The following is a 25,759-nucleotide window of genomic DNA, read 5'->3' on the forward strand; positions in this document are numbered from 1 at the left end:
GATTTGAATATTTTATTATAAATCAATTTTATGTAGGCTTTAGAAGGGAAATGTTTAATATCTGACTAGAAAATATAAATTTTTTCCGCCGGTTATATAGTCTGGAAAATGTTGACATTTTTATGTACTAATCTGTGAAGGACAAAATAATTATATTATATAAAATTCAGAATAAGGTCAAAAGGCAAGAATAAAATAATTCAAAAAAAGGATTCTCGGAGCTCCTAAAATGTATGGAGCTGTGACTTCTGAGGAGGAGAAGGAGTAGGAGTTCAGAATCACTTTAGCCGACCGATTTTGCTAATGCTATTCTTGGTAAATTTATAAGTGCGAAAGTTTAGAAAGAAAGACACAGTACATTTAATCGAGATTTATATTAGGAATACTGTAAAATTTAAATATTTAATTTTGGTTTCTAATATGTCAAGTAGGAAAGAGTATTTAAAAGTAATTATCACATTTGCTTATTTATATCTGTACACTTTCACTTCTACTATATTAAGATTAAAGATGTCGACGTACTTTTTGAAGTAAGAAATAGGTAGGTATAGTTAATTTCTCTGCCTGGAAAAAGACCTGAACGAGACTACAAAAATATCTTTAAAAAAGAAGTATGAGCAAGTTTTTTGAGCACGTTAATAAATTTTAATATACAGTATTTATATTAATCTTTTAATTTATATATGACTATTTGTTATAGATCAAAAACTTTTAAAGGGATAGCTCATTCGCTGTCAATAAATATAAGTTACAACCAATCAAAAAACTATGATTTCAAAAATAATAAATGTGAATGATAACAAAGTCAGAAAAGCGTTATCAAAATTCGGATTACTATATATAAAAATTGATTAATGTTTACTATCACTATCATATCACTGCAGACTTTATAATGGCTGATTGAGTATAATTTTAAAAGCTTTTAAGCTTTTTGCTGGCTCGTGTGCCTCATATTCATTCCAATAAAGCATTTACACATAAGACCAAATATCGACGACATCGTTTCAACCCATAGACGCCCATAACAAGGCATAGGCGTCCATAAAGATATCTATGGGGGAAATACCCTTATTGCCCAGCTTGGCAGGTGAGTTAGCGAACGCTGTGTAGTATAATGATACGTAGAGGACGCTGCTGCCCATACTCAGGAAACTAATTTGTGAGCAGAAGCAATTCCTCAAAATCGAACCCGCGACCTACAATCGCAAGTCTCAGTCCTTTACCGCTGGGTTACCTCTACACACATATTTGTAATAATGACCAATTATCTTGTGTATATTCAAATGTATACATTTATACCCGTATTTATTACAGATTATAGAATTTGTATTCTGCAAGAAAAATCTAAACATCAATATCTGTTATATTCTCGTTCTTATTATCAATACTATTTGCCATAATATAGCATCTTCTTGCCATGAGATTTAAGTAAAATCTTTGTTGTATAAATGAAATTTTAAATTTTTATCAATAATATTTTTTAAAAAAAGCTAATTACCTAATAACTCAAAAATAATTATAAGATACTTCTTTTTGTTTAAAATATATTTTAATGTCTCATTAATTAATTTTCTACATATTTATTTAATTTTGGATTTAAAACTAGAAAACTAAAAGCATTTAATATTTGCATTTAAGGGAGATTTTTTATTTAAAAAAGGAATATATCTTTAATATATATTATACTTACACTAAATGTCACCTTAAAATAAGTAATTCTTCCATCACAATAACAATGAAAAATGTTTTGGCAAATAAAAAAATAAGAATAACAAAATAAGTGGATGGGTGTTATATAAGCCATATAAACACAGAAGTCCCAAAAAAATCATTTTTAAATTAAAAAAAACACAGCAGTACTGTAAACGCTACCTAACGACACTGTGAAGAACATGTTTAATGAAAATATAATTTAACCTCCTACTATTTATGTTGTCCTCGCTCATTTAAAGGCAAGTGAATTTATTAGTTAATACAATAGCACATTTAAATAATAAAATTAAATATGTATATATTTTTTTAAATGTTAAACGCATTCACACTGGTTTCGTGCAAAAATCATTTAGAATGTTGTTTACTTAATTATTTATGGATTAGCAGGAATTATTTATTTTTAAAGGTTATGCGACGAAACCTGTTTTACATAACCAATATGATTTGTCCGAACATTTGTGCTGTGTTATAGTACTTTTGTGATTTATCTTTTATTCAAATAAGTAAACGAAGAACTTCTAATTTTTTTAAATTTTACTATCATTGGAATTTGCAGTTTTACAGCACTTAGTATCTATTAATTGAATCTAGAGGCAAACTATGACAATTTTAATCACACACGGTACATTGCTATATCGATCGACTTTGGTTCCTAACTTTTTGATATTAGAAAGAGGCCATCGTCACGAATTTCATAGATAACATTTTTAATAAATAAACACCATTTGGGAGGATCAGTGATATAGTTAAAAAAGATACATATTCACTTACAAATTAATCTATATTTAAAAAAAAATAAACAAATACAATATAAGAGTACAAACAGTAAAATAAAATCTTAATTTTAATGCATATGTATACAGTTTGTCAAGCAAAACCAATCGAACCTTCGATTCAAATTCGTCGCTGTTCTTGACAGATCTCTATGTAAATAATATAAAATATCCGGCGATATATTAAACCAGGGATGATATCTCATTTGTCTAGTCATAACACTAATTAAGGTGCCTTCAAAACATAGTTAGCTCCCCAATAATATTTACACAGTCCCTCTGACGGCTGATATAGGCGTCATAGTCGTTTTTAACGAGATTACCAGTGATAGCGAGTAAAACATTGCAAAAATAAACTAAAAGTCATCGTCATCGAGAGGCCAAAATCATATTACATGAAATATACCAAAAAAAGGGAAGTACTCAGGGCAGTGCTGTGTCAAAGAGCGTTTTCTTTCAGACAACCATTAGGTTAACACGTGTATATAATTGCGTACATGTTATTTACAGTGTGCTGGTAAGAGAGAACCAGAAAAGGAAGTAGAGGCACAAAAATGGATAGAAGCTGTCATCGGAGAGAAGTTTCCCTCTGACGTACCATACGAGTTAGCGCTTCGAGATGGCATCATTCTTTGTAAGCTAATGAACAGACTGCAGCCCGGTATTATCACTAAGGTCAATGTGTCCGGCGGCGACTACAAGTTCATGGATAATATTAATCAGTAAGTGTAAATACGCATTACATTGTTTCATATGTTACAAATATCTCTATGACATGCTACTTTTATACAGAATGATTGGTTATATATATTAGTTGATTACTTTATGTTATGTTCATTTATTTTTTCCATTTAGGCATGTTATAGGCTAGATAGATAATAAACAATATTTAATTTTGACATGCAATATTCTGATTTTATAACCTCTTTTCTTACTTTATTAACCATTGATTTTTGAATAGGCATTTATAGGCATTAACAGACAAATGAGCTATACAATAATCCCTAATAGAGATTTTAAACCTATAACCAAACACTTTATAGAGTAAGTTATTCTCATGTTGTTGGAATTATCTAGTTCATAGCCCGAATACATCAAATATATCGTTCAAGAAAAAGTAAGCAGATCAAGTGTGATTTTTAGTCCTAGAACATGCTGGTTCTATGTGATTTTCTCTGTTTTTTATTTATTGTGATACACCAGCGACTGTTAGTAAATATATATAATAAAAGTTGGAATCAGGATTATACAACAATTTTGTAATATAAATCTGCTGGTATAAACGAAATTAAATAAAAAGAATTACATCAATGTATCTGTAGTATATATATATAGTACACGTATAAACTATCAAAACAATAAGAAAAAAATAGACAATTATTTTCAATTAAAATAAAACGCTATTGTTAGTGAGACGTCACACTTGATATAAAGTACATATACTCCTAAGGGTCGTATTAGCAAGCTACAATAAGGAGCTACAGTTAATAATTGCAAGCCTACTACTTATTTATTAATAACGGCTACCTCATTATTATCATTGAAGCCGTAAAATTTCCAATGCCAGATGAAGGATCAAAGATTTCCTATATGACCGGTTGGAACAACCAGCATCTATCTTCTCGTTAAGGTCGTCTGTCTCCACACCAGAATCTGGTGGGAGAGCTAAGGAGTTCTCCCAAATATATCCTTCTTCATAGCTCATTGATGAACTGTGAGTTTGCAATAAGGCCAATAATGAGAGACTAGGTTTCAGTGATGTAGTCTTAACCGTAGTAAACACATTGGCTTAGTAAATGTTAATTTCACCTTATTACCATTTTACTGTAACTAAGTTCAGTTACAGTAAAATAAATTTAATGTCATTTGTAAGCAGTAAATGAAATAAAATCTTACCGATTTTTTATAGGTTTCAAAATGCTTGTGTCAAATACGGCGTACCGGACGTGGACCTTTTCCAAACCACTGACCTCTGGGATCGAAAGAACATAGCCCTTGTGACGCAAACGATTTTCGCTATTGGTAGAACGGTAAGTTTTAAACACGGCTTGGTTTCCTAATAATACAACTAAATTAACAATTACATATGTATTATACTGAAGAAAAACATGGATGTGAAAAACTGTGTATTTTATTACTTATTTAATAAGTTTATATGACCGCAACACTGGTCTAGTGGTACTGGCTAGTAGGTCTGGGTAGTGGCGATCTTTAAGGCAGATCTATACATATGTCGACATGGGTAGGTACCAAAGTACTCAAGTTGTGAGATTAGCGGCGCGATATTTCTTGTATAATTAAATATAAAGAATTAAAAATAGTGACGGTTACTTTTCAATGCGTATATCGTATATCCACAAAAATGTTGATTTTCTCAGGAAGTTTGTCATACATCATATAAATTCCGGAAGCACAACAAATTCTGTGTTCTGTGGGAATCCTTATATGGGCAATGTGTACGCTTTTACAATAGAATCCCAGATAATGTTAAGAGGGCTTTCCTTATTTAATTTAAATAATATCGTCAAAGAATATTGTGCTAATTTTGGAAACGATGTGTTGGAATACGTAGTCCCGGTGACTTTCACCTCTTCTACTCAGGTCTTAGGTATTTATTATCCAAACAGATATCTCTCTTTTGTTGACGTCAAGCTTAACATGTAATTCATCGTAAGTTGAATAAAGAATTTTCGAATTAGAATTTGAATAATGCAGCGACATTCCGAGGCATCGAAGCACATAAAAAGACAAAGAGGAAACTAGTTTGGTCTCAAAATCGTTGCGATGTAAAGTTAAAAAAAAATTCTTTGTCCTGTGACATGTCCTTGTGATAATAATCGAACCTGAGTACTATTAGTTTTGGGTCGATGACCACTATTGTAAACAATGCAACGAAAACAATATAAGTGCAGCCTTAAATGCATATCTTTGGATGGCGTTTGCATTGTCCCCTTTATAGTGAACCAAAGCGACACAGATTCTTTCAGTAGTACTAATTTGTAATTTAATTTTAGTAATCACCATCATCATGACAGTCGAGAGAGGCTCATAGCAAGGCATAGACCTTCCCCATTTATGATGACCATGGCTATGTATTTTGAGTAATTATTTTGTTAATTAATAATTATAATAAGAAGCAAAAATGGCGAAGCTAAATCAACTTTAAGTGAACGAGGTTACTGCAAATTTAAATAATCTTTAATTACCCGATTTGAAGGTCTCATTCTGGTCGTCTTATCTTTGTATAATCTATCACTTTAAATTTTTATTAATGTTCATGAATTCATATAAAATATGATGTTAATACAGGAAATAGTATAAAATCTTCTAGTTTTTTCGCTCGTTTTATCATACATGTTGATTAGACTATAACTACACACTTTTTCGCATTGCTCATGATCAGTTTTATACAATAATTTTGTAGCTGACAGATGTGTCTCTGTCTTAGCTATGGACATTGTAAAGTGTACTATAAACTTAAAATTTAAAAAAAAATACACAATAACACTTTATTATAATTAGGTTAGCAAGTACGGTAATAAATAATTTGCAACACACGACGCTTAATTAATAATTTATAAAACATGATTGATGATGATTTTCAAGATTTATGCCATAAACATATAATACCCTGGCGGTTTATTTTTTACATTTAAAATACAAGTCGGACTAATTTTATTTAATTATTACAAAAAATAAATATTAAACAATTAAATTTTGCAATGGTAAAGCTGCTAACAAGAATATACTGTTACCTAGGCGTAGGTGACATTGTAACAAAGGTCATTGAACTCTTGTGGTAATATAAAATAAGTTAATTGATTAGTTTGTCTCTTTGAAATTACTATTATCCAAGTTAATAATATTTACTGCTAAACAAATTTTTATTTAGTAATATTAACACACTGTATTTATTTTTTGGTAAAATAAATGTGTTTATATAAGCACTAAAACAAAAAAAAATTATTGTCAAAATCATAAACTATGTATATATATCCCTTTACATTGTAATGATGCTCTATAATGCCTCTAAGTAATCGGACTTTTGGGTCGCCAAAACTCGCTTGACATGAATAAGAGAAACGACGTCTTGTAGAATAATTATACACCATTTTTTAGTACTGAAACAATATTTATGCATTGATAATTGATAAGCACCTAAGTATATATTTTTGAGAAACCTTCTTAAACACTTCCAAAAATATTTATAAAATAGACGAAAATGTCAAAATGTTAAATCCCTAAAAACCAACGATGATAACCTCAAAAGTTTTTTATTAATAATTTTTTTCTTATTTTTAAAATAATATTTTGGAAATGAGTATAAATAATGCAATTTTTGTATCTTGCAAAGTGTTAATTCGATCCAAACGCATTTTTTGTAAACGATTTTTGATGCATTAGAAATAAACATTTACATCTTAATTATGTAATAATATGTCTCCAGGCATACAAACACCCAGAATGGCGTGGTCCTTATCTTGGCCCTCGTCCTGCAGAGGAGAATCGCCGCGAGTTCAGTGAAGATGTTCTACGTGCCGGTCAAGCTGTAATTGGCCTCCAAGCCGGCACTAACAAGATGGCTAACCAGTCTGGACAAAACTTTGGAGCATCACGTAAAATCATCCTCGGCAAATGAAGGAATGAATCAACATAACAAAATAGCTTTATAGTAATCATGTTAAACAAATAAAGTTTGCTTAAATTATTTACAATTATTTTATTAATAAATTATAATTATTGTAATAAATCAGATATAAAGATTCTATTACTTGAATATTTATTATTTGTATTTGTTCTTCCGCCATCAGATTTAGGATCTATACTTAAATTGTGAATTCTGTTCTATCTCCTATTAATGTATACCGTCGAATTCGATTGATTTTTATAAATATTACTTACCCACTGTTTACTGTAATTTCATTAATAATATTACATTCAAGTTGCAATTCAAAATAATTAAAAATGATGTATTCGCATTACGTGATAAATATTACTCTTATTTAAATAAATTATATATTGGTGAAATAATTATTTTATTACCCTCTTTAAATATCTATCATTCAGAATATAAATAAAATATAAAACTACTTTTTACATTTTTACAGAAACTTATATTTCTAAAATGTATAAGTAAACACTGTCACTGTATTTATAAGCCGTAAATTGAAATTCTTCAAAAGTGGTGGAGCAGTGGTCCCGTACAATCTGTGACATGCGATTGTAGATCGCCGCTTTGAATTCCGGGGATACAATTTTATATAATTAACACTTTGTGCACTAATTATATAAGATTGCCATTGCCCTCGAATATGTTTCCAGATGATGGGCAGCAATGTCCTCTGCGTACCATAATACCACACTGATCACCAAACCCGCAAAGCGTGGCGATTATGGTTTATCCCTACCAAGAAATTTTTGGGGGAAGCTTGTTCCTTACAGAGGGCGTCTATGAGTTGAAACAAGGATGATCCCTGAAAGAAATTCCACACGTTGGCTAAGCTTTATTGTTTTCTATAGGGAAGAGAGTAACAGGTCGGTTACAAGACGGTTTGAATGTCCCATTAGGGATTTTTTATAGATTGCAACACTTGCAATAAATGAATGTGAGGCGGCAGAGTAAAACAAGTAACAAATCGCTGTTATGTGAAATTGGCTAATCGTTTATAAAACTTTAGCACATCTTTTCCAACCTCTTTTATTGGTATCTGTCACTAATTACTCTTCTCCAGTCGAATCCCGCTGTGAGTTTTAGGTCTTGCCATCTCATCCTCAGTGTACCAACTGAGACGTTTCTGGACCATTTATTTTGTTTGTTTTGCCTGACATATTTAAGCAAATAGAACAATGGAAATGGAGATCGACTGGATTCATGAACCGAGATAAATAGAGTAGCAGAAATGAAAAGGGCTCAAATGTTATTAGTGTTACTCTAGGGAAATAAAACTCACTATTTAGTAGTGGATACAAACAGCCAGGAACGAAGTCCGCCTAGTTTCTTGCTCCAACGACGTATGCACTGAAGTTCACATTGTAATCCAAGACGATATTCACTTGTTTGGAACTAGACAGTTAATGAACGTGATAAGACTGGGCTCAATCGACTTTGTCAAAGAGGGATGATGCGCTTTTGGACGGTGAGTAAAAATAAGTGAGAAAGTTTACTTATCTAAGTATTTCTCTCAAAGTGTGACGACTGCCTTAAGACAAGAGTGAATATGCTTTCGTCTTTCTTCAACAAATCGCACTAACCTAGCAATACCTTAGTCTTTACCAAGGAATACCAAAGTGAACACGGTCCCGCAGGGGTCTACGCGAGACTCGACAGTGGTTTAGGTTGGCTTGAAGTTTCCAGGAAATTTTATCTGCTGTTGATAGTGAAAAACTGAAATGTTGGCTTTACTCATCAATGTGTCTTCTACATTAATAGGTCATGTTCTTTAATAAGGAAGACACATTTCAAGAGGTTCAGCAGCTGTTACCTGTAAAAACATGCAAATTTCATATTCAATAGACTTAGGACCTTTAGGAAGCGGCCTGCATCCGATGACTTTTGGAGACTTTGATAAAGTCATATGTTCCCCTTTGGGTGGAGCTACTATGATGCGCTTGCCGGTTCGTAGTCTCCACTCCAGACTCTTATGCTCACTTGTTCTACGCGCTATGCGACCTATAATTACCGCTTTATCTTGCCAATTATCTACTACGGTTTCTTTTGTTCGTCTACGAATATTTTAATTCTCCCACTCACTCTTGTATAGAAACACCAAGTATAGTCTACTTCATGGATCATTAAGCAAGAGCGAGCTTGTCATAAGTCCAGTTTTCGTTTCAATACGAAATGCTTTCACGTTTCAACGTCATAAGTCACCACTGATAACATACTTATACGGGACCATCCAACCTACCATCCAACCGTTAAAGTCGCAATAGTTGGACTTATCTAGTTTAACTGTTTATCCCAGACATACTTACGAGTCAACAACTCAAGAATCGTGTCTGCGGCTAATTTAGAGTTGGCACGACATAGGGGTTTGTCTTAGTTTTATCTTCTTTACATTTATTTTAAGGCCCACACGTTGCGAAATTCGATTGAGGTCTTCAAGCATCGTTCAAAGTTCCTCCATCGACTTTTGCAGTGATTGCCATTTCGACGGAAAACCGAATGTGAGAAGGTGAACCTGGAGATGGCCATATTAACACTAACCCTTATACTGGAACTAGCAATCCATCGGTAATTATTTAATATTCGGGTACGGATATGGTCATCGCGGTGGTTGGTATGTATCTAGAAGGCCTATTAGATAACAAATTTATCATCATCGCACTAATCCTACCGATTAAGAAACAAAAAAGTGTTATTGTGAATAAATTCTAAAAAATAAATTTTTTGTTTCATGTTTCACATCAACTAATGGTCGTGATGAGGGTATATTATTATTTTAAGCGACATCTATTGCTTCCGTTGGGAACTGTTTCCAAAATGTAACTGGAAATATTGAACATTCTTTGGTATAGATGACAAACATGTTCAAGGTCTGTAGTGAAGTGAAACTTTTTTACATTAATGTCAATTGCTATTGATAAGTTGTGAAAGATATGCATAAAACATGATTATATGTAAGAGTAAGCAAGATTATTAGATAAAACTTAAGTTAAAGGTTACTTTGAAAAAAAAAAAAGGCAGCGGTAACCATTTATTAAGCTAAAAGTAACATCGTTTTACAAGCGTTTTGTATTTTACGTCTTAGTCTAATCACATGTGTGTGGGTACAACACTAATGTTAAATAACAACTTGGTTTAGTACTTGTTATAGTTTACTTGCGTTCAGTATTTATTTGTGGAGATTCGTAGTGAAATTAAACTGTACAAATGTATGTAAATCAGGCAAGAAAATGATAACGTTTGGCTCTGCTAACACATCCACACCGCTGGAGGACACAGGTGGGATTTTGTAAACAAGACGAAGTACTATTAAATTTATAAGATTAGGGTATTTGATACAAAATTATTTTTAGGTGAAGTAAGGAGCATATGTGAGAGTGTATGCAGTGATGGCTCTAATGCTACTGTTCAACCAGGGGGTTCCAATCAAAGGCCCCGAATGGACATTGCTTGTGTTTTGGACGTGACCCAAACTTTGAACTTGGGACATAGGAAAAGGGCTTTAGAAGAAGTTCGTTTAGCTTCAGAGCTGGTCAATGCTAATGTACACCATATTCATGTAAGTTTTATCGACTTCCGACATCTTAATTAGTAACTATACATTGACAGTTATTGTATAAAAACATACAAAAACATATACATAAATAAACTATGTTATTTTACTATAACAATATTTTAAATGCTGTAAATGACAATGATATGTATATTTAATTCTATATATTCATTATTTCAACACAATGAAGTAATACATGTATATAAAAGAATTCTTAGAAATTAATATTATCTTAAAACCACAAGGTCTTCTGACACTGTACCAAATTAAAACAACAGTTTAAATATATCACTGTTTAATGCATAAATTATACATTGAAGTGTACAAAGTACCTTTGTTGATGTAAGGCTAAATACAGACAAATTGCATCAACTATTTGAAGATGTTATTTGTGTGCTTTTAAGAGCAATTAAGAGATTAACTGCATTGTTTCATATCTAATGTTAATAAACTAAATACAACTAGTTTTGCTTAGGCACAGCTGTAACACAATACTTAAATAAATTCATAATGATTTTGTCAATATTCATATATCTTAAGTGAAGATTGTAAAGAATGATCGGACAATGAAATTTTTGGTTTCTTATACATCTTTTTAATTTAGATTAAAGGGATAACAGTAGTTTACTACTTTTCTAAAATCAACAATATTATTTTTTAGTTTGAAAAATTGGACTTTGGCGAGACTAGTGTTCTGGACACTTTTTACAATGCTGATGTCGCTCTCGTGGATCTCAGTGTACAAGTTCAGCAAAGCTCGCTTTTGTATCATCTTGGTGTGCGGGAAAGTTTTGATATGAAGGAGAATGTCCTACTTTACAATGATGTTGATCCTGATGCTACATTGCGACTTAAGGTCAGTATTGTTTATTAACAAAACATATATGTATTTTGTACACTTAATCAGGCTATTAGATATTTGATTGTTATTTATATTTGATTTGTTATTAGACAGTTGTATTTAGTGACCATGAGCTAGTAGATGTGGCGTGAGGCTCCTGTATAGGTGGAATGTCTACACAATCAAGATTATGGGAAATTGCTGAATTAGGTAGAATAAGACCTGTCATTGTGGCATTCTTTGGGGTAGGCTTATATCTCTCAGTGGGTGTCTATCGACTGACATGATAATCATAAACCAGACCACCCTGATTTGTTAATACAAAATACTATGCAATGCCTTTTTTTCATTTATTATCTTGTAAAACGCTTATCATTCCAGTAATTTTTTTTAATCTCAATTATGTCTGAGTTTTTAACTTTTAAAAGATATGCCAACCCCATAAAAATAAACATCTTAAGCCCAGTGTACAATGGTTTATATTAGAACTGCTCAGTTGTTAAATTTTTACAATAATACTATGTCGTATACAGAATAAGGTTTAACTGGCACAACTAATTACAAGCACAAAATATGAACAGTAAAAACACAATGGTAAAATAAGGTTTAAAACTGACAATGTATTTTATTTCATTTACAATATAAGCTAAATGATTTTAATTGCATATAAGCTTGCATGTTGATCTCTTATGTTTAGATTTTCAGAGGCAGGGCGACAATATTTAATTTCATAAATGATGCACACTGGTATCATCTTAAACACTTTTTGATTGTTTTAATGTAGGTGTATAGTTCTGTAATTGACTATAGCTACATTAACACATGTTTAACCATTTTGGCATTTCAAAAAGACCACCAGTATGGTGCTATTGAGAATTCTGAGAAACAAGATACTTTTTTTGCTCTCATCAAGTTATAGATAGAACCATAATGGACCTATCTAGGCTTCTGTATTAAAAAAAATATTAAAAAACGTATATTATCAGCCAGTCTTGAACAATGAACAGAATAGATAGATTTTTGGCACTGTCATAGTGCATTGTTGTTATTTAGTAATTAGTAAAATTTTACAACCATATATGGAACTAAATTAATAATAACTAAGGTATATGCTAAGCCCAGGTTAGATGCTAGTGATAACGCAATTAAATAATATACATTATTGGTTGCCTAATAGTATTGTTATGAATTTAAATTAAGTTCACAGTTTTAGCTGTCAACTTAAACACAATGTTTTGGATATTTTTATTCTATCACCACCTTGTAATATTGACTTACAATATAATATATATGTGTTAGACATTAAACTGTTATTAGAAGACCAGGTCAGTCAGGCTCTTAACAATTTTCAAGCCAATCAATATCCAAATGAGAATAAGGATTGCTGGCACAAATTACTCTGATAACTCTTATTTCTGGAATTTTATAGTGTTATTCCCGTATGTTCAAATTATAATAATACATGTTATAAATGATTTTTTCCAATGAATCATGCCATCTATTTTGTTCAAAAATTGTATACTAAAGTAGGGGAGTGAATTCGAATAAATGTCTAATAAGGCAGAGATATGGGATTTACTCTAATCTGCAAAGCCTCATCCAGTGACAACACTGAATGGCTTGAATCCTATATGGGATACCGTTCCTTTTGCGGGGAAAACGTAAGGGTTATACATGTATCAATAGGAGAATTCTATGGCGACAGCCTAATGCCTGAACCTTTTATGGAAGAACAGGAGTACATATTATCATAAAAACGCGAACATAATCAATTCGCGCGCCACCGCGGGGACAGGACATCCATCTGTTAGATCATTCCAGATCCGCCGCTAAGAAAAAAGACGTGTTAGACCTCTGACGTCAAGATCTGACACTATACAAAATAAAATAGGCACATCTCTTTCGTTTGTATCAATGTACGTTAGGGGTAACCATAATAATCATTCGGGTATCTGTTCTCTTCTAGCTATTTTGCTAAGTTATTACGCGAAAGATGTAAATCAGTAAGATTTCTACGCCACGTAGTTAGTCAACTACCCAAGCGTCATGTTCATCCAGAATTCTAGGATTAGACTTTTGCCTGGACTTTGCTTACATTGCTATGTATACTTTTTTCTCACTTTCGACTAATTGCTATATAAGGTGGAACACATATTACATATTCTTGGCAGGAGACAATTTATTTAAAGATGAAGTTCTTTGTGTCTTTGGTACGACATTGCAATGAACATCCTCTACAATAATACTTTATAATAATCCTTATGCTAGGTATTAATAAAATATGCTGTTTGTTTACTTGATGTAAACTTTTTTTGCCAATTACTGATAAACTGTCAATATCCAAAGTTCAGTGTTGCAAAGTTCATTGCAACTTGAAATCATCATTGTCATAATTGCTCAGTTAAACCCTCAGGGATCCACGCTCGGTGAGGGTCTACGTTGGCGTTTTAAAAATTGTTAACCCCAAATTCACAATTCGTAAGCGAAGGTCCTCTAAAATTTATCTGTTTTCGATGGTGAAGAACTAAAATATTGTCTTGACTTTGCATATCAATCGTAATCTTAGATAATGTTATTTTTGTAAACCATGTTCTATATTAAGTAACTGCAGAGGGTTCAACGAAACGAGCTAAATTTTGAGTGTGAATATCTATGTGAATGAAAGTCTGGGTACCTAAAGGAACGCCAAAAAATGTGCCTTTAAATACAGTCGGCAGCTGCTTGCGCCAGACCTACAGAGGTTTGGACGTCGCTTTAGCAGCTGTTGTTCTCATTAGAAGCGTAATCAAACGAGTAACACGTTCGCGATTGTTCTAGAATGAGTTCAAAATTATTTCTCATTAAACCTAACATTTCTAGGGAACAAATATTAACCTAATACCTAGCTCTTAAAAACATTTCATGTCACCTACGTCAGTGGTTTTTCCGACATTCCTGAGTAAAGTATGTTTGCGCAAATCTATTTTAAATAGATTTTTTGTGGCAATGTCAAATTTCTTCCACGCATGATTTTATATTAAAATAGGTTTAATATATACAGGGTGATTGGTTATAAGTGTTAAAGTTTTAAAGAGGTGAATGTATAGCTCGTTGGCTTTCAATTACCGTAAGGTATACCTTATCTAAGAATCAATGGTTTTAGAAATAATAAATTACGTGAAAAAAGCGACTTTAAAATTGGGATTATTACTTATAAAAATAATTATTGTTTACTTTCTTTGTTGACTTTGTAGTGCCAGAAATTATTGACATGTCGCATTCCATTAAATAAACTAAATTTATGTAACATTTCATGTTGATCGCTTTATACAGGTTGATCCGAAATATTTAACAGTAAAAGCTTTAAAGCTTTTTGCTGACAAATGAGCTATAAAATTACCATTTTAAAACTTTGACATGTTAAAGCAATAACCATCTAATAGCTTTATAGCTATTAGATGGTTATTGCTTTAACATCAGACTAAGACGGAGTATGTAAGAAATACTCCGTCTTAGTCTGATGCAAAGCTTCAAATGCGTTTTAAGTTAGTTATGTTTTTATCTTTGGCACGACTTCATTATTTGTATCAAGATAATTGTAACATCCAATTTGAATATATCCAGAACTGGTAAAAATACACAAACGGTAGAAGCGAGAATAATGTTATTGCTAAAATTTTTAGACCTGTACACAATTATTTATAAAAAATTAATACATATTTCCATTGAATTCTATTCGCCTGTTCTTCTCAGATGTAAGGAATTTCATCCTCAATTTGATTATACTTTTTTTTATTTTATTCCTCGTGTTTTATGATATTAACTAGTTTCACCTACCTTTATCAATTTATCTCTGCACCGCCCAAATGGTTAACTGACAGAGAATGCCATCGGCATTGAGTTTAGTTAGTAGCTGAAAATGTATAAAGTGTTAAATGAATAAAATAAATACTTCGATAGTCTGTTTTTTAAATACTTTTTTTATTATTCTCAATTGATTTTATATTAGAAAACAAAATACAAACTAAATACTTCAGCTTTGGGTTGAGTAACCTTTAAGTGCTTGAGAGCAGCCAATTTTAAAATAACATGGTTCGATTATAATTTCATAATATCGTAGATGGAGAGCAAGACGAATGCCTCCCTGTAATGCTCTGATGTATATATAGACGTATGTGCATCGGGCATTGTAAATCGCAGTTATCAAGGCCTTGAACAACAATGTTTCAATAGCGATTACTCTCAATTTCTCAATTGCCGTGTGTGGACTGTTGTGCGGACGAGCCGTGGGATACCTGACCGTGATAGGGTTGGCAAAAATACAGTAGTCTTTTTAAATTTCTATATTATACTATCTGCTTTTGATATTTCAAACAGGATTTGTTTATAGTTTTAAAATAAAAAAAAAACATACAATTCGAACTTTATGATTTTCCGGTAAATAATGTTGAGAAATTCTGCTCTGTGAAGATATACGAGTATATTAATTTCGAGTAGTCGTAATTTATCGCGTGAGACAACCCTATTTGTTATTGAATTAGTGCCATGAACATTCATGCGGCCAAGAATTTATATTGATTGCCTAGATTATTTCTCGCGGACTTCTTTATTCTGTAATTGGACGCTATTTGCCTTTGGGGATAATGTACGGATGTGAATTCTCTTCACACGGGTACAGAAAATGATTTTTGTACCAAATATTTTTTCGTATAATCTCAAAATAGTAACAATGTCATCATCATTACAGTCATAGGATGTTCACTGCTGGAAATAAGGCTCTTCCACATATTTCAGATAGGACCGGTTGGAAGCGGCTTTTATCTAGCACCTTCACGATCGTAACAAGCAAAAGCAAAAGTTCTACGCTACGCTTTTAAGTCCGTGGTCTTCTCTCCATAACTTTAATACCCGTGCGACCATCTGTTCTACGCGCTATTTGGCCACTTTTGTTCGCCACTTTAACTTGCCAATTCAATGGGGCTATATTGGTCATTTTGGTTTCGTCTCAATCGTTGTCTCATTTCCGATTCCATCTCGTAAAGAAATTATAACCTTCACGTAAATAAATGACGTTATAACTATTTTGTCACGTAGTTAATTTATAAGAATATATCGCAAGCACGTGTTTAATCTTTTTAATTTATTATGTATTTTCGATAAATGATATCTTTTTTATACATTTACTCACAATTATAAATTTTCACAACATTACGTGTTTTAAATTAAAAAATTGAAATGTGATTATCAGCTAAATCAATGAAGATTACTACATCCGCTCGTCTATTAAAAATACAGTTTCCGTGATATATTTAAAGGATCAACAGGAAGCGGAAAGAGACAAAAAATATGTACAATAAAAACACAACATATGTTTTTCCGCAAAAGACAGTTAATTTCACTTTATAGCAAAAGTAATTGTTATACTGAACCAATTTACATATATTTTACGATCGTTATGTGAAATATATTGTTATATAGTAATGAATCTCTATTTCTCTTAGGGCATAACTCAAATACAACTTTACGGATTCATTTATTTTATATTTTAGTTTCATTATAGTTTTAAAAGGTCTTTATAAAAAAAATGTCACCCTCAAATTTATTCGTTGAGTTTATTCGTCTGTTCCCGTGTTAGAAAAGCATTAAAATATTTATTCACGCAACAGAAAATATAATTAACAATTTTATTGTATCGAAAAGTATTAAAAAATTGTTTTCTAAATTACATCTTTTAGCTATTTATTAAAGTATAAATTGATTATTCAAAGCTAAGGCAGAATAACGTCTGCCTGTGATTTTTATTATAATAAAACAAAAGACGTAATCAATGCGTTTCGTAAATTAGAAACTTAATCTTTATGTGGAGTCTTAGAAAACTCAAACCAGTTCTTAATGAATATTTAACAATGTTGATTTTTATATTAATTCATTTAAACATTGTCTTTTTAAACTGTAATATTGTTTAACTGTTGTTTTGAAATGCAATGCACTGTATCCTACAGGAATATCGCTTCGGTTACATCAAAGAGGTATCAAGGCTATCATTATTGTCACCAATCAGCAGTGAAATACTATATTGGGAATATAGACACCGTTTAACCTTATGAGTTGATCTCAGCAGCTTTAGTACGTGCGTTCAGTCATTGGGTTTTCCGAATAAATTACAGATATCGCTGCCGAATTTCCTGTTTGTGTCGTACAAGCTGACTGATGCGGGCACTTGTGTGACAACCAACCCAGCTGCAACCAAGTTCAAGGGAGAGGAAACGGCCGACCCCAAACAGCACCTTACTCTTCGTCTCAAGAATATATTACAAGATGTCGAAGTACAAACAAAGTAAGATTTTTTAATATTCACACCGATGCCTTTTTTGTTACTTTTTAGACTTTTAATTCTCGTGTTTTAAGCTTACAATCGTATTTCGAAAAGAAAATCATAGTAAATTGTTTTTTAATAAATAAAAATCTTTATTGGAATATTAATGGAAAATTAAATTAAAATGATTTGTAACTATTAAAGAAATCATGAAATTTTTAATAACAATATTTTTTTAAATAACTAAATTTTTCAGTTCAAAGTTAAATTTTTCAATATTTGTATGCTCCGTGTGGCCCACAAACCACGTGTTGTCCCATATTTTTTTATTATATCTATTAAAGAATCGTTGACCTAAATCCTACCTATTCATACAGTTCGAACGCGTGAAAAATTCAGTGATTGGTCATTGTCCGCTGACCTGACTACATCTCGTTACCAATCAAATCATCCATAATTAGAAAACTTATATCACAGTGACCAGTTGAATATTCTTTTGAATGCAACCGCTAATTATTGCATTCTCATTGTAAATAAATTTTATATGTGTATGATTTTCTATATAATCAAACGAGTAATATTTATTTAAATATGTATACAGGTACGAATGTATATTTAACTTCTTCTCATAAGCCTCGTCCCTTGTTGGTTCTCGTAAAAGATATGGAAATGGAATTTTTTTATGAGGCTACCTCAAGAAAACTTTTTATAATAACAGTCCACGAGCACTTGAAAATTTAAAAGAAAATATTTGTTGAGGAACCTGTTTCACTGAACCAAGATTTACTGTAGCGTGTGGCGCAGAACACAAAGCTCCGTTGTCTGGAAGACATCCTCTATAAAAAATTCAAACTATGTGTCTAATATTACATTCTTTATTTAAGTTTGAAAACATAAATCTGCAACCAGACATCCTATATAAACAATAAGTATTGTTCGTCTTTGTTTCTGCGAGCTGGTTTCCGTAACCAAGCGGTACTGCGCATATTTACTAGATATTATTATTTTCATTTAATTTCAGAGCTCATCTACAAGAAAAATTCCTCTCAGATCTTCGCAAAGCCCGTGAGATATACAGTGGGTCTGAGCTTGCAAATGTTCTGCACGCCATGCGCAGGAGGTTGGATGATCCCGCCGTTCTTTCTGGAGATACGATACTTAATATGCTAATATCGTACAGGGAAATCCAGGATTACGACGCTATAGTACAGGTCGTGGACGATCTGAAGACAATTATGAACAGGAAGAATTATGTTAATATGCCTATTATAAGGTTTATGTATGCCTTTGCTATGAACAGGTAAGATAATTGGTATAATTAAATTTTAATTTTCGAAACTGTCAACAATTCTAATCAATTACAAGATCTTTATATTATACTAAATATATTACGCATAAATCACAACAGTTGATATGTGATGCCTCCAAAAGACTACAGAGATGATTGGTCTAAAATATTTAGAGAGTTGAATGTACAACATTTACCTACATTTGTAAGCAAGAAGGTTTAAGGCCCATTTCCTTCTTTATCATCTTCATCCGTATAAAGTGTTTATTCTGAAATATGTAACATAATTTTTGTATTGGAATGCGATAGGCCAATATTTTCAGGTAGTACAAAGTCAGGAAACAGATCAACAATAATTAATTATAAAATGCTTTTTATTACTTTATTACCATTATGTTATTTATTATTTCTGAAACGATTGGGTTTGGATAGGGTGCAAAAACATTTAAGCATTTAAAGCTTTAATATTTATACCCAAACTGTATAGCATAAAAGAATATTTTCTATGTCATAACATTTTGTAATAAATATATTGTTAACTTATTGTTAATTATTCATTAGTTATGTTATATGAAATATTGAGTTTTTGATATTTTAAGGAGAAACAAAGAAGGAGACAGAGAAAATGCATTAAAAGTTTGTGTTAAAGCATTGGAAAAGAAAGAGAATCGATTCCCAGACATGTTATGTTTGTGCGGGCGCATTTATAAGGATAAATTTGTGGAATCTCAACACACTGATATGGAAAGCTTGAAGAATGCTATTCATTGGTAAATATTTATTCTTATATACATATAGGGTGTTCAAACATGAATATCTTTATCGCCAAAGTCCAAGTGCCGTTCAGTTTGGGTTTTTATTCGTTAAGGTAAAGATGTGGTCACCATTGCAAGAAATACATTACCCTCGTATTTATAAGACTGAAAAAGGAAGAGAAAATATGTAACTTGCAGGCATTAATATCAACAAGCTTAAACATAACCATCATACGGCGAATAAACCGTCGATTTTACGGCGACAAAACGTGTGTGTACAACAAGCCTTATATGAAATAGCCGAAATGATTATGTTGGACAATTGTCCGATATCATTTTTGATTTTTGTTAACTCTATATTTAATACAATGAAAAACTGAATGATTTAATATTCATAAACAAAGTCATTGAAAATATATGTATAATTTTTCTTAATTTCTGACGTAAATTTACCTGTTATGTCTAACAGAGGTAATTAATTCAACATATATACGGACATACACTTACCGAAACTTAAATAACAATTCAGTGTCTGATACCTTAATCTAGATATGTTTATTTACCCAATACTTGATTTATTACGAAAATAATTTTTATATCAAAAAAGTTGTAGCGGCAGTAGGTAGTGTGGGCATGTAATTGAGACCTCTGGTTCTGGAGAGATCAGGCTCCAGCAAGCGCAGCGTAAGACGTCCGTCCAGGTGGACCTATATGACTGGGTACAGGTTGCTTCTAACCAGTCATATGGAAATATATGAGTGTGGCTTAAGTTCAATTGTAATGAAATGATTATAATCCCATATAAAGTAATCAGTTATATATAAATAGTTTTTATTTGAATACATCCACATATTTTACTTTTAGGTACAGACAGGGCTTTGAAGTGCAGCCAAATGAATACGCCGGTATAAATTTAGCAACGCTATTAGTTATAGCAGGCAATGACTTTAAAGACTCTCAGGAATTACAACATATAGGTAAGTATTACGTTGTTGCTCGTACGTTGATTTATTTTCGTTGCAATATTGTATTACACCAGTATTTGTTAATTAAATAGATTTAATTGTCTATGGAAAATAACATTTTTACAATATATGATACAATAGGCTTCCAATAATTATATTATACAGGCTTATAGGTAAAAGCTTTAAAGCGCAGAATGTTTAGCTCAGTGGTCAGCAAGAAGTGGTAATTCGAATTTTAAAAAATCATTTTTTGTAGTCAACAGGGATAGATTGTAATAAAATAATAAATTTGAATATACAGTATTTAGATTTATGAATACAGAATTTCCTACTTTATTTTTAATGCGTTTTTCATTTCTTTTATATTTATAATTTGTCATCTGTCTTTTAATGAAACGATAACATATCTTTTGTTTTTAGAATAAAGGCTTTGATCTGTGTTAATTTATACGATAAATAAAAGATATATAAGAATTTTACAGTGATAGGCAAAAAAAAAATGATCTGGAACTGTAGCAAAGTAGTATTTAGTTTGTAAGAAACCTTTTTTTTATTTTTAGGCAGAGTTTTAAATCATCTCATCGGTAAAAAAGGCAGTTTATCTTCTCTTAAAGACTATTGGGATGTGGCGACGTTCTTCGAGATATCAGTACTTGCTCAGGATTACGTCAAGGCTATCCAGGCAGCGGAATGTATGTTTAAACTAAAACCACCGAATTGGTACCTCAAGTCCACTATAGGAAATATTGAATTAATTGATAGGTATGTACTTATTGTATGTTCGGAATATTATGTATGAACTTTATTTTAAAATAACTATGTACAATCTCTATTTCATTTATAAAGAATATTGATGTTATTTATTTAGTTTGTAGTTTGTAATATACTATAGATAATTGACTTTAACTTCCTGTCTATATACACATCTACTGTTTGTCACTTCACTGGTTTGAATAGCACAGAATGCCTAAAAAGCGTTAAGTCTGTCGTTGTGCGGTGATTGTGTTAGATAAATAAATATTAAATAACTTGATTTTCTTTTACAATTGCTTCTTTATTTCATGTATTTGTCGATTAATTTGCAGATTTAGAAAGAAAAGTGAAGAAAGTTCGCCGGAACAACAAGTATTTTCATTTTGGATGGAATTCTTCGTAGAGGCAACTAAGAGTACTTGCGAGAATGTAATAAGATTTCCAGTAAGTATAAATATATGGCATGTTCATTATTATTTATCATTATTAGCTTACATACAGGTGATTGGCTATATTTTCGCCAACAAATAAGCTTTACATTCATCCCTTAAAAGCTTCTACACCTATTTTCAATCATTTTGTATAAAGTGAACACTTTGGAATATATCATTTTTCTAATGAAATTCGACAGGTCAATAATTTCTGGAAATGCAAAGTTTTTATCTGTAGTAATCAGAATGTTGAAAGCGCATTTCATTACAAACTTGTTATTACGTTATTTAGTATTTCTGAAATCATTGAGTTTGGATAGAGTGTAACATTTTTAACTTGACAGAAAATAACCCATTCATTTAACTTTTTAAAGTTTTAATAACCAATCACCTTATATATCAACTGTAATCAATTGTTTTTTACAAATACTTCCACCATATGCGGTTCTTTGCCCTCCTAGTTCACCTCTTGAGATCTACATCCAGACGGAATAGCTAAGGATATTTTTTTATCAATAGTTATTCAAAATTATCTAGTAGGAATACAATTTGCAAGGTATTTTATTCTCGTTTTAACGAGTATTTAAAAAAAAACAGATGAATTGAACGTGCCTTTTACGATTTGATAAGGTTTTGCGTTTGGCGATAGATTTTTATTTAATTATTTTATATTCTCTTCCTTTAGGTGTTGATATTGGAAACGACCAAGGTCTATATGCCGTCTTACGTTAATGTCAACATGGGAGCGGAACAAAAGTCTGTGGAAATTTTTAATCTATGTCTCGAATCAATGCACGGCCAATGCAGACAAGTTCATCGGTGGCTGTTCACCTCCGATATGATACGGACTTACAGGTATTGTATCTTTTTTGCAGTTTACTAATCATGTACTATGTAATAGGTATTTTAGGTGAAATGTTTCTATATTCTTTCAAATACACTTTGCTAAGTATCTTGAAAAATTCAAGACATTAATAAAACGTACATTTAACACTCCAATGCTGGCATCTTTGCAAGTCACATGAATGTTGGTATTATATCTCTGAAATCCATGCCTTCGTGATGTATTCGATTTTGACTCAAATGTTTGAGTTTAAGTGTACTTAAACAAAATTAGTTATGATAATCATATTATTAGTTATGATAATTTTATCATTTATTAATATCTTGGAGATTGTACTCGTCAATAACTGAGTAAATGTTTCTGGCATGTATAAACGTAGCTTTATTACTTACCTAGATCTACAAGCGATATTTCAAAAAATTAAAAAAAATATACAGTCAAATTTAAAATTTTTATAATAATATTGCATGCATGCATGCATAATAATAATGCATGAAATAACTAGTTAATTCTGTTTGCAGCTTATACAAAAGAGACGAACGCTGTTTATTCTTATATGTTAGTGAGAATTCGGATGATTTTCAAATATTCCTACCATCACAAGCGTACCGTCAGTATTTTCACGATCTACTCGCAGAGTTGACCGCAGATCATGAGAAGCTCACCGATTTGGATACCAGCGTTATGCAAGATCAACTCAAGGTATGTTTAAGAACTTTTTTTTACAATAAAAACCATTTTCATGATTAACTAAAGATCTTTGTTGTCATAATCTATTCAGCCATGGGATGTTAACTGTTGAACATAGACCTCTTACATATATTTTAAATAGTGCCGGTTGGAAGTGGTCTGCATCCAGGGTCTTCCGAAAGTAAATGACATAGACCAGGTCGGTCGCCTAAGGGGTCGGGGTCTTAAAGTTCTGAAGTGGGTACCACAAACCGACAAGCACAGTAAAGGACATTCGCCCACAAGTTGCACAGACGACCTTGTTAAGGCCCGGTCAGGGGACTTTGAATGCTGCTTTCAATTTGTCCTATTAGAATTGTATGAAGGACGCCTACGTCCAGCTGAAGACGTTATACGGCTGAAATGAGGATGATGAAGTGTACTTAGTTGTTCATCGTTTCAGCCCATAGACGCCCACTGCAAGGCAAAGGACTCCCCAAAGATATCTATGTGGGAATAAACTGTAATAGTCTCGCTTTGCAGGTGGCCCCTGCAGTATTTTGGAAACTTGTTTGTGAGCAGAGGCAATCCTACGTAATTAATACACAAAGTTTGAATTTTATAAGATTGTGTCCACGAGACAATCGAACCCGTGACCTAAGATCGTAAATCTCAGTTACCTACCGCAGGGCTACCACCGAACATACTTCTTAATTTTCCCTACTTGGTTTTAAATAATTATTGTTTATAGATTTAAAAAAAGCTATATTTCATATATTTAGCAGTAATCTAGACAGTTTTAATTTTGTATCAATTATAAAATTTATTTATCTTTATTATGAAATTAAAAGATACTCAAATATTGTTTATATATAAGTATATATCATCATCCTCGTGTCATGCGATAGACCTTCACTGCTAAGCTTACCCCTTGACGAGCGCAGGTCCTCCGCAATGACTGGTCTTTAAGTATTATGAAAAAAGGGTTTATTAACATTTATGTTCATTGTCATATCACAAGATTTTTAAACAAGTATAGTATTCAGCTGTTTTATGTGATCCTGGTTATTTGTAATACAAGAACAATTACATTAAAAGTTAAAATATTGCGTATTAATAGCTTATTAAATATATATTATTTATTTATTTCAAATACGCACGCCAATAGCAATACAATAGTTTCATTTTACAAAACACTTAATTATATATGTATGCCTATTGTAGACGTATACAACCTTGGTCGTCATAATTATGCCATCTTATTTCTAAAAAAGGCTTCTCTATTACCAGTTTGAATACGAGTATGACGGCAACAAGCGAGTAGTGCTTGGCAAAGGAACATACGGCGTCGTATACGCGGCTCGAGACCTCAACACTCAAGTGAGAATCGCAGTCAAGGAAATACCGGAGAAGAATCTAGGCGACGTACAGCCTTTACACGAAGAGATATTACTTCATTCGCAGTTAAGACACAGGAATATTGTTCAGGTATATTTTATACTGATATACATAGTAATCAGTTTTAATTGTAAAAGCTTCAAAGAGGTTAATGTATAACCTCACTTATTCTAAAATCTATGGTTTCATTAATAATAAGTAACATAATATGGTAATAAAAGATGTTTTAAAAGACGAAATAGCATATTAAAAGTAATCATTGTTTACTACCTTTTCCTGCAAACTGTACTGTCAGACATTATAAGTCTTATTACAAGAGAAAAAATAAATTAATGTATCATATTTCAGAGTAATAAGTATATGTGGGGCGATTGGAAATAGATGTAAAACCGTTTAGTTGTCAAGTTAGCATTCATTATGACTCATTCATCTCTAAATTTTTTACATGTATACAATATTAATTATAAGTAAATATTAAGTATACAAAAAATAAATATTATGTATACAATATTAATTTTTCGCATGTATATAATATTTTACATGTATACTCATCCTATATAAGAAAGGTAATTCAGAGAGATCACATTCTTTCAGGTATCAATAGCATGGTAATAAATTACAGGTATTCTATTTCACTACAAGATTTTGGTAATAATGTGATTTTATTTTAATTTTGATCGACTTCAAATGTTTGTTAGGTGATGTAATTTACTCTGTAGTTTGTTTGCAAAAATATATTTCTATCTCGCTTAATACAAACTTCAGAGCCTTAACAAAAATATTAGAAATCTGATGATGGTTTATTTTTAAATATT

The 25,759-nt window shown here is 31.7% G+C and overlaps 2 protein-coding genes across 3 annotated transcripts in view; both read left to right on the forward strand.

Moving 5' to 3' along the window:
• LOC137933088 (muscle-specific protein 20-like) overlaps positions 1-7,192 on the forward strand; it is a 29,969-nt gene extending 22,777 nt beyond the window's left edge. The window contains exons 2-4 of the mRNA XM_068776870.1: positions 2,997-3,208; positions 4,396-4,516; positions 6,934-7,192. Of these exons, the coding sequence (XP_068632971.1) occupies positions 2,997-3,208; positions 4,396-4,516; positions 6,934-7,125 (525 nt within the window). The 3' untranslated portion in view covers positions 7,126-7,192. The remainder of the gene's footprint in view (positions 1-2,996; positions 3,209-4,395; positions 4,517-6,933) is intronic.
• Positions 7,193-10,246: 3,054 nt separating this feature from the next.
• Positions 10,247-25,759, forward strand: part of Ask1 (apoptotic signal-regulating kinase 1) — a 28,823-nt gene continuing 13,310 nt past the window's right edge. For both annotated transcript variants that reach the window (XM_068776269.1, XM_068776270.1), the window contains exons 1-12: positions 10,247-10,431; positions 10,506-10,711; positions 11,367-11,561; positions 17,693-17,862; positions 18,863-19,141; positions 19,729-19,899; positions 20,749-20,861; positions 21,410-21,611; positions 21,935-22,046; positions 22,719-22,888; positions 23,399-23,579; positions 24,837-25,034. In XM_068776269.1, the coding sequence (XP_068632370.1) occupies positions 10,383-10,431; positions 10,506-10,711; positions 11,367-11,561; positions 17,693-17,862; positions 18,863-19,141; positions 19,729-19,899; positions 20,749-20,861; positions 21,410-21,611; positions 21,935-22,046; positions 22,719-22,888; positions 23,399-23,579; positions 24,837-25,034 (2,046 nt within the window). In that variant the 5' untranslated portion in view covers positions 10,247-10,382. The remainder of the gene's footprint in view (positions 10,432-10,505; positions 10,712-11,366; positions 11,562-17,692; positions 17,863-18,862; positions 19,142-19,728; positions 19,900-20,748; positions 20,862-21,409; positions 21,612-21,934; positions 22,047-22,718; positions 22,889-23,398; positions 23,580-24,836; positions 25,035-25,759) is intronic.

Source organism: Battus philenor, unplaced genomic scaffold (genome assembly GCF_028537555.1).
Source record: "Battus philenor isolate CCGP_79_NKW_IND1 unplaced genomic scaffold, ilBatPhil1.0.hap1 SCAF_12, whole genome shotgun sequence".
NCBI lineage: Eukaryota > Metazoa > Arthropoda > Insecta > Lepidoptera > Papilionidae > Battus > Battus philenor.